Source organism: Octodon degus, unplaced genomic scaffold (assembly GCF_000260255.1).
Source record: "Octodon degus isolate 3935 unplaced genomic scaffold, OctDeg1.0 scaffold00223, whole genome shotgun sequence".
NCBI classification, from domain to species: domain Eukaryota; kingdom Metazoa; phylum Chordata; class Mammalia; order Rodentia; family Octodontidae; genus Octodon; species Octodon degus.
Genome location: NW_004524799.1, coordinates 3644780 through 3655191, shown reverse-complemented (window position 1 = coordinate 3655191; position 10412 = coordinate 3644780). Strand labels below are relative to the sequence as shown.

The 10412-nt window shown below is 38.9% G+C and overlaps 1 protein-coding gene across 1 annotated transcript; it reads right to left on the bottom strand.

The window, feature by feature from the left end:
* Positions 1–1407: 1407 nt before the first annotated feature.
* LOC101564020 (type-1 protein phosphatase inhibitor 4-like) lies at positions 1408–2078 on the bottom strand. Its single transcript, XM_004645321.2, has one exon. The coding sequence runs from the start codon at positions 2008–2010 to the stop codon at positions 1435–1437; it is 576 nt and encodes a 191-aa protein (XP_004645378.1). The 5' UTR covers positions 2011–2078; the 3' UTR covers positions 1408–1434.
* Between the last annotated feature and the right edge of the window lie 8334 nt (positions 2079–10412).

Sequence of the window (10412 nt, the reverse complement as noted above, 5' to 3'; positions counted from 1 at the left end):
TTCTCTTTTCCCTTTTCCCTCTTCCTTTTCTTTTCCCTCTTCCCTCTGTCTTCCCTCTTCCTTGTTTTCTCTCTCTTGCCTCTTCCCTCTCTCTTCTCTCTTCCCTCTCTCTTCTGTCTCTCTTCTTCCCTCTTCCATCTGTCTTCCCTCTTCCCTCTTCCTTCCTCCTTCTTCTTTCTTTCTTTCTTTCTTTCTTTCTTTCTTTCTTTCTTTCTTTCTTCCTTCTTCTGAGCAAGACACTGCACCTCTTCTTTTAATAGGAAATATTACTGGTTCTGGGATTTCCTTTTCTTGCTTTCAGGCAGGAAGAACTTGAAAGAAAATCATCCCCTCTGAAGACTGGTGTTCACCATGCAAGCATGTGCAAAAAGCTCTTTTCATTTTAATACCAGTAGATATGTAACCACAACCACAACTCTTGCCCCTCTTGTAATACATGCATCCTCTTCTGCAAGAGGCCTTCCTAAACATCATTTAGGACCATGCATTTCCCTCCCCACCACACTCAGACTTCCTTACTAGCAAGAGGTTTATTTACTCATTCTTCTGTCTTGCACACAGGCAATTTCCCTTGACCCCCAGAGTTGCTTGGTGCATAAATCTGTTCCCTTACTAGCGGTGCAATTAACAAATACCTAATTGCATTCAGAGGTATCTTTGTACCAGTGAATGCCTCAAGTTGTTTCCTGACCTTATTCTTGAAATGACAAAATTATATAAATTCTGTTAATTTTATGTTCTTTTGTTACTTATGTAATCCCTATCTTATCTGTCTTAACCTTTATCCTTAGCAAATCTGCCCACCTATTGCACAAGATGGTGTTGCCATTTTAAACTGGTAGTTAATGGAAAAGCTTTTTTATGAGAACAAGTTATTTCCTTTTAAATACCAACAAAAGAAAAATCTAAAGGTATTAGGGCAAAGAAATTAAACAGCAACTTTTTTATACTCTTTGTTAACCAAACAAATTATCCTAAACACAAGTATTTTTCATCCTGAATCTATCAAGATAATGCACTGTATCAATTTGCATTTGAGTTTTTAACAAAACTATTTCTGTAGAAGCTTATATATCTAGAAAACAATGCATATTAATTCCCTTTAAACATTTAACATATTAAAAAACTATAGAATGTATATATTAACCAGAAGATTTATAAAAGCAATTCAATTTGGAACTGATAATGGAGACTTAGGCACAAGAACACTGAGAAGACATTTTCCACTAAATGTACATTTTTTTTTAAAAAAGATTACCATTTAATTTCTGCAGTATAATTTAACCAGTAAGTGATTTGGCAGTTAAAGAACGAGATTTAAGCAACAAGAAACAATCATTGGTTGGCAACAAGGTATGCATTTATTTGCCCAATGAATTACAGCGGCAGATAAGTTTAAAAGTTGCACTACTGGGTCTGCCTTTAAAAGTTGCACTACTCGGTATTCATATCATCTTCACCTGCAGGAACTTCACTAGTGCTGTTTTCTTTAGGGCCTTGGTTCTCATCTTCATCCACTTCATCCTGTAGGTCTTGAGAGAGTAACATGCGAGCAAGCTTGATGTTTAGTCCTTCACTGTAGTAAAGTTTTCTCTTCAGTTCAAATTGTCGCCGCCGTTCTTGTTTGTTGAGAAGGAGCCGGTTGGTAGGTGCTTTGCCGGTCTCCATATCTTCTATTGATCCTTTGTTTCCGAAAGTGTCCATGTCAGCTAACTTCTTAGCTAGCGTATCCGGGGTCACAATTTCTTTGCCTTCAAAATCTCTCGCAGTATCTTGTACACCAACGAAGTGAGTGCCTGGTTCACTTGCTTTCACCAAATCATAATCCCTGTATGATAAGCAGTGGGTCGCAAGGATGTTGGATTCATCCCACCTCTGAGACTTCTTTCTCTTGATCACTTGGGTTGCTCCTCCAGACTGCTGGCCAGAAACTCCCACGGAGGTGGTCGCCGAACCTTTATTTTTCAGGATCCCCTTGATGGGTCGGTGCGAGGTGCTGTAGGATGCCATTGTGGGCAGCCTAGGGCTGCAAGGAGGGTCGAGCTGCCGAGCAGCCGCTCGCCAAGCTCCGCTCTGGACTGAAGCAGTAGCCGGACTGTGTGGTTAAGGGATACCAGGACCCTTTAATAGCGCCAAGATCCTTGCGTCACAAAAGACGCTGTGAGCAACGTCACAATGCTCCCTTCTTGTCACTTCCGCTGTCATGGCCGCCATCACCACCTTGTTGCCAAGACTGAATTTTTAAAATTCGTTTGTTAATTTTGTTTGGTTTTTACCAGAATAAGATGGGAAATAGCCATGTCTGGCATATTAAAAAAGAACACATTGTTTTAAAAGTTCTCTGCACCTTGTCAGTCTATGGGAAAGCTACCTAAAATGTATTTTTTACTGTCAAAATTTGAGAGCCATTATTTTAATCTCTCCCCCATGTCCACGCACCCTGCCGTCTCCCACATACACTGAATTCCCCACCACCATCACCAAATGGCTTCAACATAAGCTGCTCACACAAGCCAAACCCTTGGGTGTGGTTATTGGTACCTTTACTCTTCAATCCAGCCCTCTAGTGCTGGTCTAAATATTTCAAGAACTTTCATTTTATCTCTTCTACACCCTCCCTCTTTCAAGTCATCATCACATCGCCTGTTGAATACAGGCATACTGAGCTGGGCCCCCATCATTCCCTCCTGCTGCTATCCAGTCTCTTACCAACATCCAGCTGCAGTGATCTTCTTAAAATATCCATCAGGTCTTATCACATCTCTTTCACAAACCCTTCAACAACTACCCATTGTCTTTACTATAAAGATCAAACCCAAGAAGAAGTAAAAACGCAGTTGTATGGGCCTTTGCATCTTGTCATACATCCAGCTGCAGATTTCTGCTCATGAAGTCTTCCCACTTTCCCTCTGGCTTTCTGTTCTAGCCTTTCAGTTCTGGAAACACTCATGATCCTTCCTGCTCAGGAGTCTTTTTCAGATTTTTCCTGGAGCCTGGAGCACCTCTTCAGGTTTCAGTTCAATCATTACTGGTTTATAGGGGTAACTTGTTATTCCCTAAACCAAATACTCCTGTCTATGCTTTCAGTGGCATTTCTTATTCTCCTTGGTACTATTTAAATCGTTTGTAATATATTATCTAATGGTAAGTGTTAACACAAGAAAGAAATGATAAGACTGTTCTTTGGCCAAACTTTAGTCAGTCTCCTCTGAGTGCTCTGTCCAATTGGTCTTGACCTTAGACTTTCCTTAGTGTGCTTGCAGAATCTACTTTGAACAAGAAACCTGCTAAAGTCTGTTCAGTGAAAATTCCTCTATCTCACTTATGAACACACATCCCCATACCAGGCCACATTTCTTGTGCCCCCAAACTAGATATCTAACCAGCCTGGCCTAACTTAAGCAAAACTCTATTTGTTGAGTCACATTTTGTTCCTTCCTACCAACCTTCCAGCTACTGGCCCCACTCAGTTCCTTGATTATATATCACTATTTATCATGTTGAAGTTAGGTCCAATTTCTTTCTTTTACTCCAGAACCCCACTGCAGTACTTCTTATACCTCTTGTAATAATCTCTTTTGAGTAGAGCCTCTATTAATTTATTTATAGTGCTGCACAAAAATTTTATTTTGTGTAGTTATGGTGTCAGTGGTGGAGATAGAATCAGATTCATCAGTGGACTCACAGACCTCTGATCCAGAGCCCCAAATGCTTTGGATGCATACCAGACTTATTCAGTTTTCTGTCAGTGAGACACAATATCCAACACCTGAAAATCAAAGGAGGAGAAGTTTATTTTGGCTTCTTTGGTCCATAGTCAACTGGCTCCAAGGCAGCATAGTACGGCACTGGGACACGGTGGAGGAATACCTGCTCATCCTATGGCAGAGAGTATGGGAGGAGCAGGGTAGGGAAATACACCATTCTAGGCCATGCTCCGCCTCAGTAATCTACCTTCAGGCTTCACCATCCAACATCGCATTTACCTATAAATTGATGAATGAACTAATGCAATGATAAGTATGTCCCAGTGATCAAAGCACTTCCCAAAAGCCCCACCTATGAGTACATGGGTGTTTGGAGGAACATATACATAAATCAAAAACAATATCTTTGAAGCCATTATCATTACTTCTAGTTGACTTATCAGGGTTCCACTAGTGAACCTAACTTCTGAGCCGGTACCCTAGATAATTTTCCAATGAAGGAAAGTGAGGATGGATTGATTCTTAAGATTCTGAGTGTGCAAGTAGATGTTAGGTAAGAGTGTGGGCTTCTTTTAAACTCAATCTGTCTTCTGTTGCTATAACTGAATACCATCAATGAGTAATTAATAAATAATAAATGTTGGATTAATGCTTCTAAAGACTGGGGAGTTGAAGATCAGGCAGTTGTACCTGGCGAGGTGCTTCTTGCTAGTGGAAACTTTGTATAGAATCTCAAAAGAAGTGTAGGGCATCAGAAGTGAGACAAAGCACCCAAACTCAGGTCTTTCCTTCCCTTTATATGAAATCACAGTCTCATTGCATTATGAGCCACAGCCTACCATTATAACCTCACTTGATTACTTCCTAAAGTTGTACCAAATACCACACTTGAATTAAGTCCCTACCTTTATAATATCCCTCAGTGGAAAGTAACTTTCACAGTGGTTGATATATTGTGGCAACTTGAGAAGTTTAGAAGTTTAGCTAAGCAACTCAGCAGGGAGACAGGGTCCTGACTTTGTAAATACCCCAAACTTGTGGAAGAGGATTGGACAGAGATGGTGTGGAGGAATAGCCATGGGTGGGTAGCCAGCATACAATATAAGGGAGGAAAAGAGGCTTGCTCCTCCCTGCTTTTGCTCTCTTCTGCTGCCTTGAGCTTTTGCCCCTGTGCCATGCCAACCTGCCTTGGAGCCAGCGAGTTATGGACTGATTCCTCCACAATTTGTCATCTAAATAAAGTTTTCATTCCTTATTTGGGGGTGTAGGGTATTTTGTCTCAGCAAAGAGAGAAAAGTAACTAACACAAGTTTCAAGATAATTTATGGTAAATATTTTCCAACTACAGCAGTATTTGGTGGACTGGAAGTCTTTATTGCTTTTTGTCTGAGTAACTGGCTCTAGGATAGAAAATTCTCCTGTCTCTATTTTTTTCCTCAAGTAGGGATGACTCTTTGCCCCTCTAGTCTAAATGTTTTTCCCTGAGAAATTGGTAAGTCTCTCTTCTCTCCCTTATCCTAATTCTCCCGTAGAAACATTTCAAATGTCTGAACTACCACATCTCAAAACTGTTCATGACTATATATTCTCACAGAGTTGTTTACTTCCTTTCTAAGAAGTATGATTTGCTGAAGATAATTTTTAATTTTAGTGGCCTCTTGGGGAAATTTGAGGTCTCTCCAAACCAGCTCTTCTAAGCCCACATTTTTCACATCCCTTCTGTTTCTCCTTCTTATTCTTCTCATCTTCAATCTTCTTTTCAACTTCTGTGCATCCTTTGGTATGTCCCCTTTCCAAACCTTACTTCCTTCCAGACTCTGATCAGCCCTGCTAGATCTTTTTATTTCCATTATACTTCTTCAATTTCCTTAGTCACATCAACTTTAAACCCCTATCACCATTAAGGGCTCTCAAGGGATTCAGAAATCCCTGAAACTAACTACCTGAGGCAGAAGGGGAAAAGAACAATTGGAAACATATATATTTTATCTTCTCAGATAGACTTTGGATACATATACTTGATGTCCCCACAGTTTCTTATCCAAAAATTAGTCAAAAACCTCCACGGATTTGGGCATGGTAGGGCATGACTATGATCTCAGAATTTGGAAGGCTAAGGTAGAAGGATGACAAACTCAAGCCTAGGCTGGGCAAATTAGTAACTTAGAAACACCCTCTTCAATAACTTAAAAAGAGGGTGAAGGTTGGGAATGTATTTCTGTTGAAAGTCCCTGAGTTCAGTCCCATAAGAGACAAAGAAGAGAGCCTCCTAAAATTACATATTAAGGATGAGTGAAAAAGGAAAATTTTGATGTCTCCACAAGAATTAGTGAAAAGCCTTTATTGAGTAACAATCACAACTTGTTCTATGTTTGTGAGAAATACAATTTAGATATAATAAAGTTGGGATACACCAGTGAGTTTTCTAAGTGTGTTGGTAGATTCACAGCCATAATCCTAGAATAAAAGATGTAGAATATCTGTTTGCACATGCATCAATGTGTAAATAAATAAGACTTACATAAATTAAGTATTCCTAAAACTCCCAGAAACTAACACAAATACTTCTCAATGTCACATGCCTTGGGTATACATTTTTATAAATAAGATTGACTTAACAAAAAGGAAACTGTCTTCTGACTTATGAGCATTAAGTATAAAAGGAGCATACATTTTTAATTCTATGTGAGTTTCATGGTGTACTATCTCTACTAAATGTTTAAAAGTATAAAATTATAAAAGTGCAACCTAAGAAAGGTAACCTGATACACACATGCTATGAAAATAGTTAGCAGGGAAAAAATTTGACATGATTGGTACCCTTGATTAATGTCATAAAGACTGCATAAAAACAGTGTGCAAAATCTTTGGTTATGTGAAATCTTAGATCTATAGTAAGTTAAATCAAGTAATAAATATTAAATATCTATATCATTTCTAAGTAATGTAAACTACCAAATCACTAATTAATGAACCAGCATTTAGTTTTACATATATATTGTTGGCATATATGTGGTATAGAGAGACTAAAATATATTAAGCATATTAAACACAAAAATTATGAATTAGCATGTATCTACAAGAAATATAAGATGACATATTTGTACATTGTGCTAGTCTGTTTGTACAGAATTCTGACATAAATCAGGTAGTTCATGATTGTACTTCCTAGTTTGCTCCATAAACAAACTTTGTAGTTAAAAATTATGATCAAGATATATTATTAAAACCAGCAGAAAAAATAAGGGTAAAGGAAAATCTTTTTGTATTAAAAATGTGTGAGGAAAGTAGATTTTTTAACAAACAAGTATAAAAGGTACAAAAAATAATACATTCTTTTGTGGAGAAGGAGGATCTGACACCAACACACTGCAAAGAGTGGGACTCAATGCTGCCTTGTGGAAAATTGCCAATTTTTAGCCACTCTGCACTTTTGTTCCCCTCAGCACTGGGACAAATAAGACTATGAAATAATCCAACCAATTGAGGACATGGCTCATTCCCTGGAGAGCAAGTAAACCCTGAAGAGTCACTGTTTCAGGGAGAAATAATGAGTGAACCAGAGGTGCCAGTTCCAAGGTAAGTGCAGAGCTATTGTAAACTACAGAAATGGTAGCAATGTTTACCCCAAGAGTAACTTTTTCACAGAAGGATAAGTTGGAGGAGAAACCCAAAGCTGCACCTATCATATTTCCAGAGAGAATTTAATTAGATATGAATGGAGACCTCTATGAAGCTGCTCTGAGCAGAATTTACTAATAATCAAATGGCTGTTCATGTTTATGTGTGAGTTTGCCTGAGGCATAAGCCCTTGCCTGGAGATGGGCAGGGGCTCACAGTAAGTGAACCTCTCTGAGTCACTAGTCCCCACTGGGGCCTATATTGGCCAGTGAAGCTGGTGATATAAGGGAATGAAATTCCCAAACTGAAAGATACCTGGGATGAGTTTGTGTTCTCTAAAACTGAAAAGAAGTATTTAGGAACAATTGAGGTTAAGAGTAGAATATATTTATTGGGGGAAAGAAAGTTTCTGCCTGACAGAGGGACAGATGGGAACCTCAGGAGTGGCCCAAGAGTCTGTCTTTTCTAGGAATTTTTTTTTAAATTTATTTATTTATTTATTTATTTTTTATTTTGTGTCTGTGTGTGGCCAGCTCATCCCACCAGGGGGCGGCGGGGCTGGCTGGCATGTGGTGCTGGGGGATTGAACGTCGGTCCCTGTGCTTTGCTTAGCTTAGCTTGTTCTAAGTAGGTGCTTTAGACCACTGAGCCATCTCAATCATGAGGTGAGGTGGGTCTAGGTGGTGTTATGGTTTGTGTCTAGGTATCCCCCCCACCAAAGCCTCATGCAGTCATGTGGTGGCTTCCAGAGTTTGTCATTGATTATTGTGGGTGTGGATGCTGCACCTGCCCTGGGGAAGATAATTTGCATTACAGTGCAAGGAGGGAAGAGAGGCTTGCTAGCTGCCTGTGCTGCTGCCACTCCTTTTGCTCCCTGCTCTTTGCCTATACCATGAACTGCTGCTTTCTGCCATATGCTGTTCTGCCTTGGAGCCGGCTGAGTATAGACTGAAACCTCTTCTGACTGTAAGCTAAATAAACCTTTCCTTCCTTCACTTTGAGTGTCAGGTATTTGTCCCAGCAACGAGAGAAGAGTAACCAAGACAGGTGGAAAACATGGGAATTCACATATGAGGTGGAACAGAACTATGGTTAACCAATAAGATTACAAGCACAATTGCTCAGGTAAAATTGATTAAATTCAGTATCAAAGGTAGTCATGTAGCAAGTGGGCATGAATACAGAACAGGGGCTTTTCTAGTAGGGATTGGAATAGTGACACTTCCTGGTTTCCTCAAGGTGATAGAGACCTATTTCTAATATCAATCTAGATGCTTATATTTTGGGATGTATACATTTGTTTGATCTTTCATCTTGAGGTGTGGCACACAGCAGGAATGTTTGTCTCTATCACTGTTGCAAAGTATCTTGTCTTCTACACTGGCTCCTTCTGAGTGCCAGGCCATGTTCCTATCTAACTCAGTTGTCTACAGTATTGCCCATTCTGAAGAAGTAACCCAAACTGCCATGAAAGAACAATGATGACCATACTGGCTTCTTCAGGTTGTGTTATGCTTTGTGTCTAGTTGTCCCCAGAAAGGCTCATGCAGTCATCAGAGGCCTTCCAGAGTTTGTGTTTAATTCATGAACCAATGCTGAGATTATGGGTGTGAGCACTATATCTGCCCTGGCCTGCATAGCCTGAATACAATGTAAGGAAGGGGAGAGGCTTCCTAGCTATTGCAGCTGCTGCTCCTCCCTTTGCTCTTTGTTGTTTTCTGCTGCCATGAACTGCTGCCCTCTTCCATGTGCCAGTCTGCCTTGTAGCCAGCTGAGTATGGACTGAAACCTCCACTAACTGTGAGCTAAATAAATCTTTCCTTCCTTAATTCTGGATGTTGGGTATTTTGTCCCAGAAATAAGAGAAAGTAACTGAGACAGGCTGAAAGGGGTCATAGTTGTTGAGCAGTAGTCAGAGATACTCACCAGAGTTTATATCTAAAAGACCTCAATAGACAGCAGGAATTTTCATCTTTTTAGGTGTATAGATTTGAGACTAGAGGAGACAAAGCCAAAGAAACAGATAGGTATTCATGGGCCAAATAATAACATCAACAGGATAATCATGAATATGGTCAAAGAGTTTCACCAAAGGGAGACAGTAATAACTTTTTATAAAGAACATAAAGGTAAGATCTAGAGGAATTTAGAGTCTGCCATGTTATTTATCTATAATTTAATATCTTGAACAGCCACTGGGACATTAGCAGAAGGATTAGGAATGCACACACAACATTTAGTTTTTACAATTTCATCAGTATCATTCTATGCTTCTGTTAGAATGTCTAATGCCATCTAATTTTGGAGGATGGCTGGTTTTATTAATTTTAATTGTATTTAGGAGAGAGAGAGACTAGAGGTACTATCACTTAAAACTCACTGAGAATATTTAGCTGAAGTCTTAATGTGCATCATATAACATTTTCTCTCAACAAGATACGGTGGATCCTAGTAAAAGGAATCTAGAATACCTATTACAGTTTTTCCTGTATGATAGATACAGCCCCCCTGTATGATAGATACAGCCCCCTTGTACGGAGGCTAGTATATTCTAGGCAAGAACAAATTTTCTGAGAAAATAGAGCATGTAAAATCAAAACATGAGCATTTGAGCTAATAGGTAAATTTAAAAACTTTTTAAGGAATAGCAATTGTAACCCACTGGCTCTCAGACCCAGTTTGTTGATGGAGTCTGATATTTTGTTATAGGCTCGTCTGGTTTTAGATATAATTATCTCTAAATTTTTGAGGACCTATGAAAAAAGATTAATACCTTATGTTTTACTGTTAATGATTTTTATTTTTTTAATGTATATAATATTTTTCCATAATTTTATTGATACACAAATAACAATGAGACAGTTTCAAATCAATTTGGTAGGACAGTTACAATAATTAACACATTGCATACATTATTCCTAGTGGTTAATTGCTGTACAAGATGTGGACATGATATCCTATTTGCAAACACCATTACAACAAATCACTATTCATTAAGAGAATGTAACTATATATCTATCCTAACCACTTTGAATACACAGATACAAAATGGACATTCATCTGTATACCCTTTTTTGTTAAGTT

What these genes read in the sequence shown, in the direction of transcription:
- LOC101564020 (XM_004645321.2), bottom strand. Translation starts at nt 2,010, where the DNA reads ATGGCATCCTACAGCACCTCGCACCGACCCATCAAGGGGATCCTGAAA.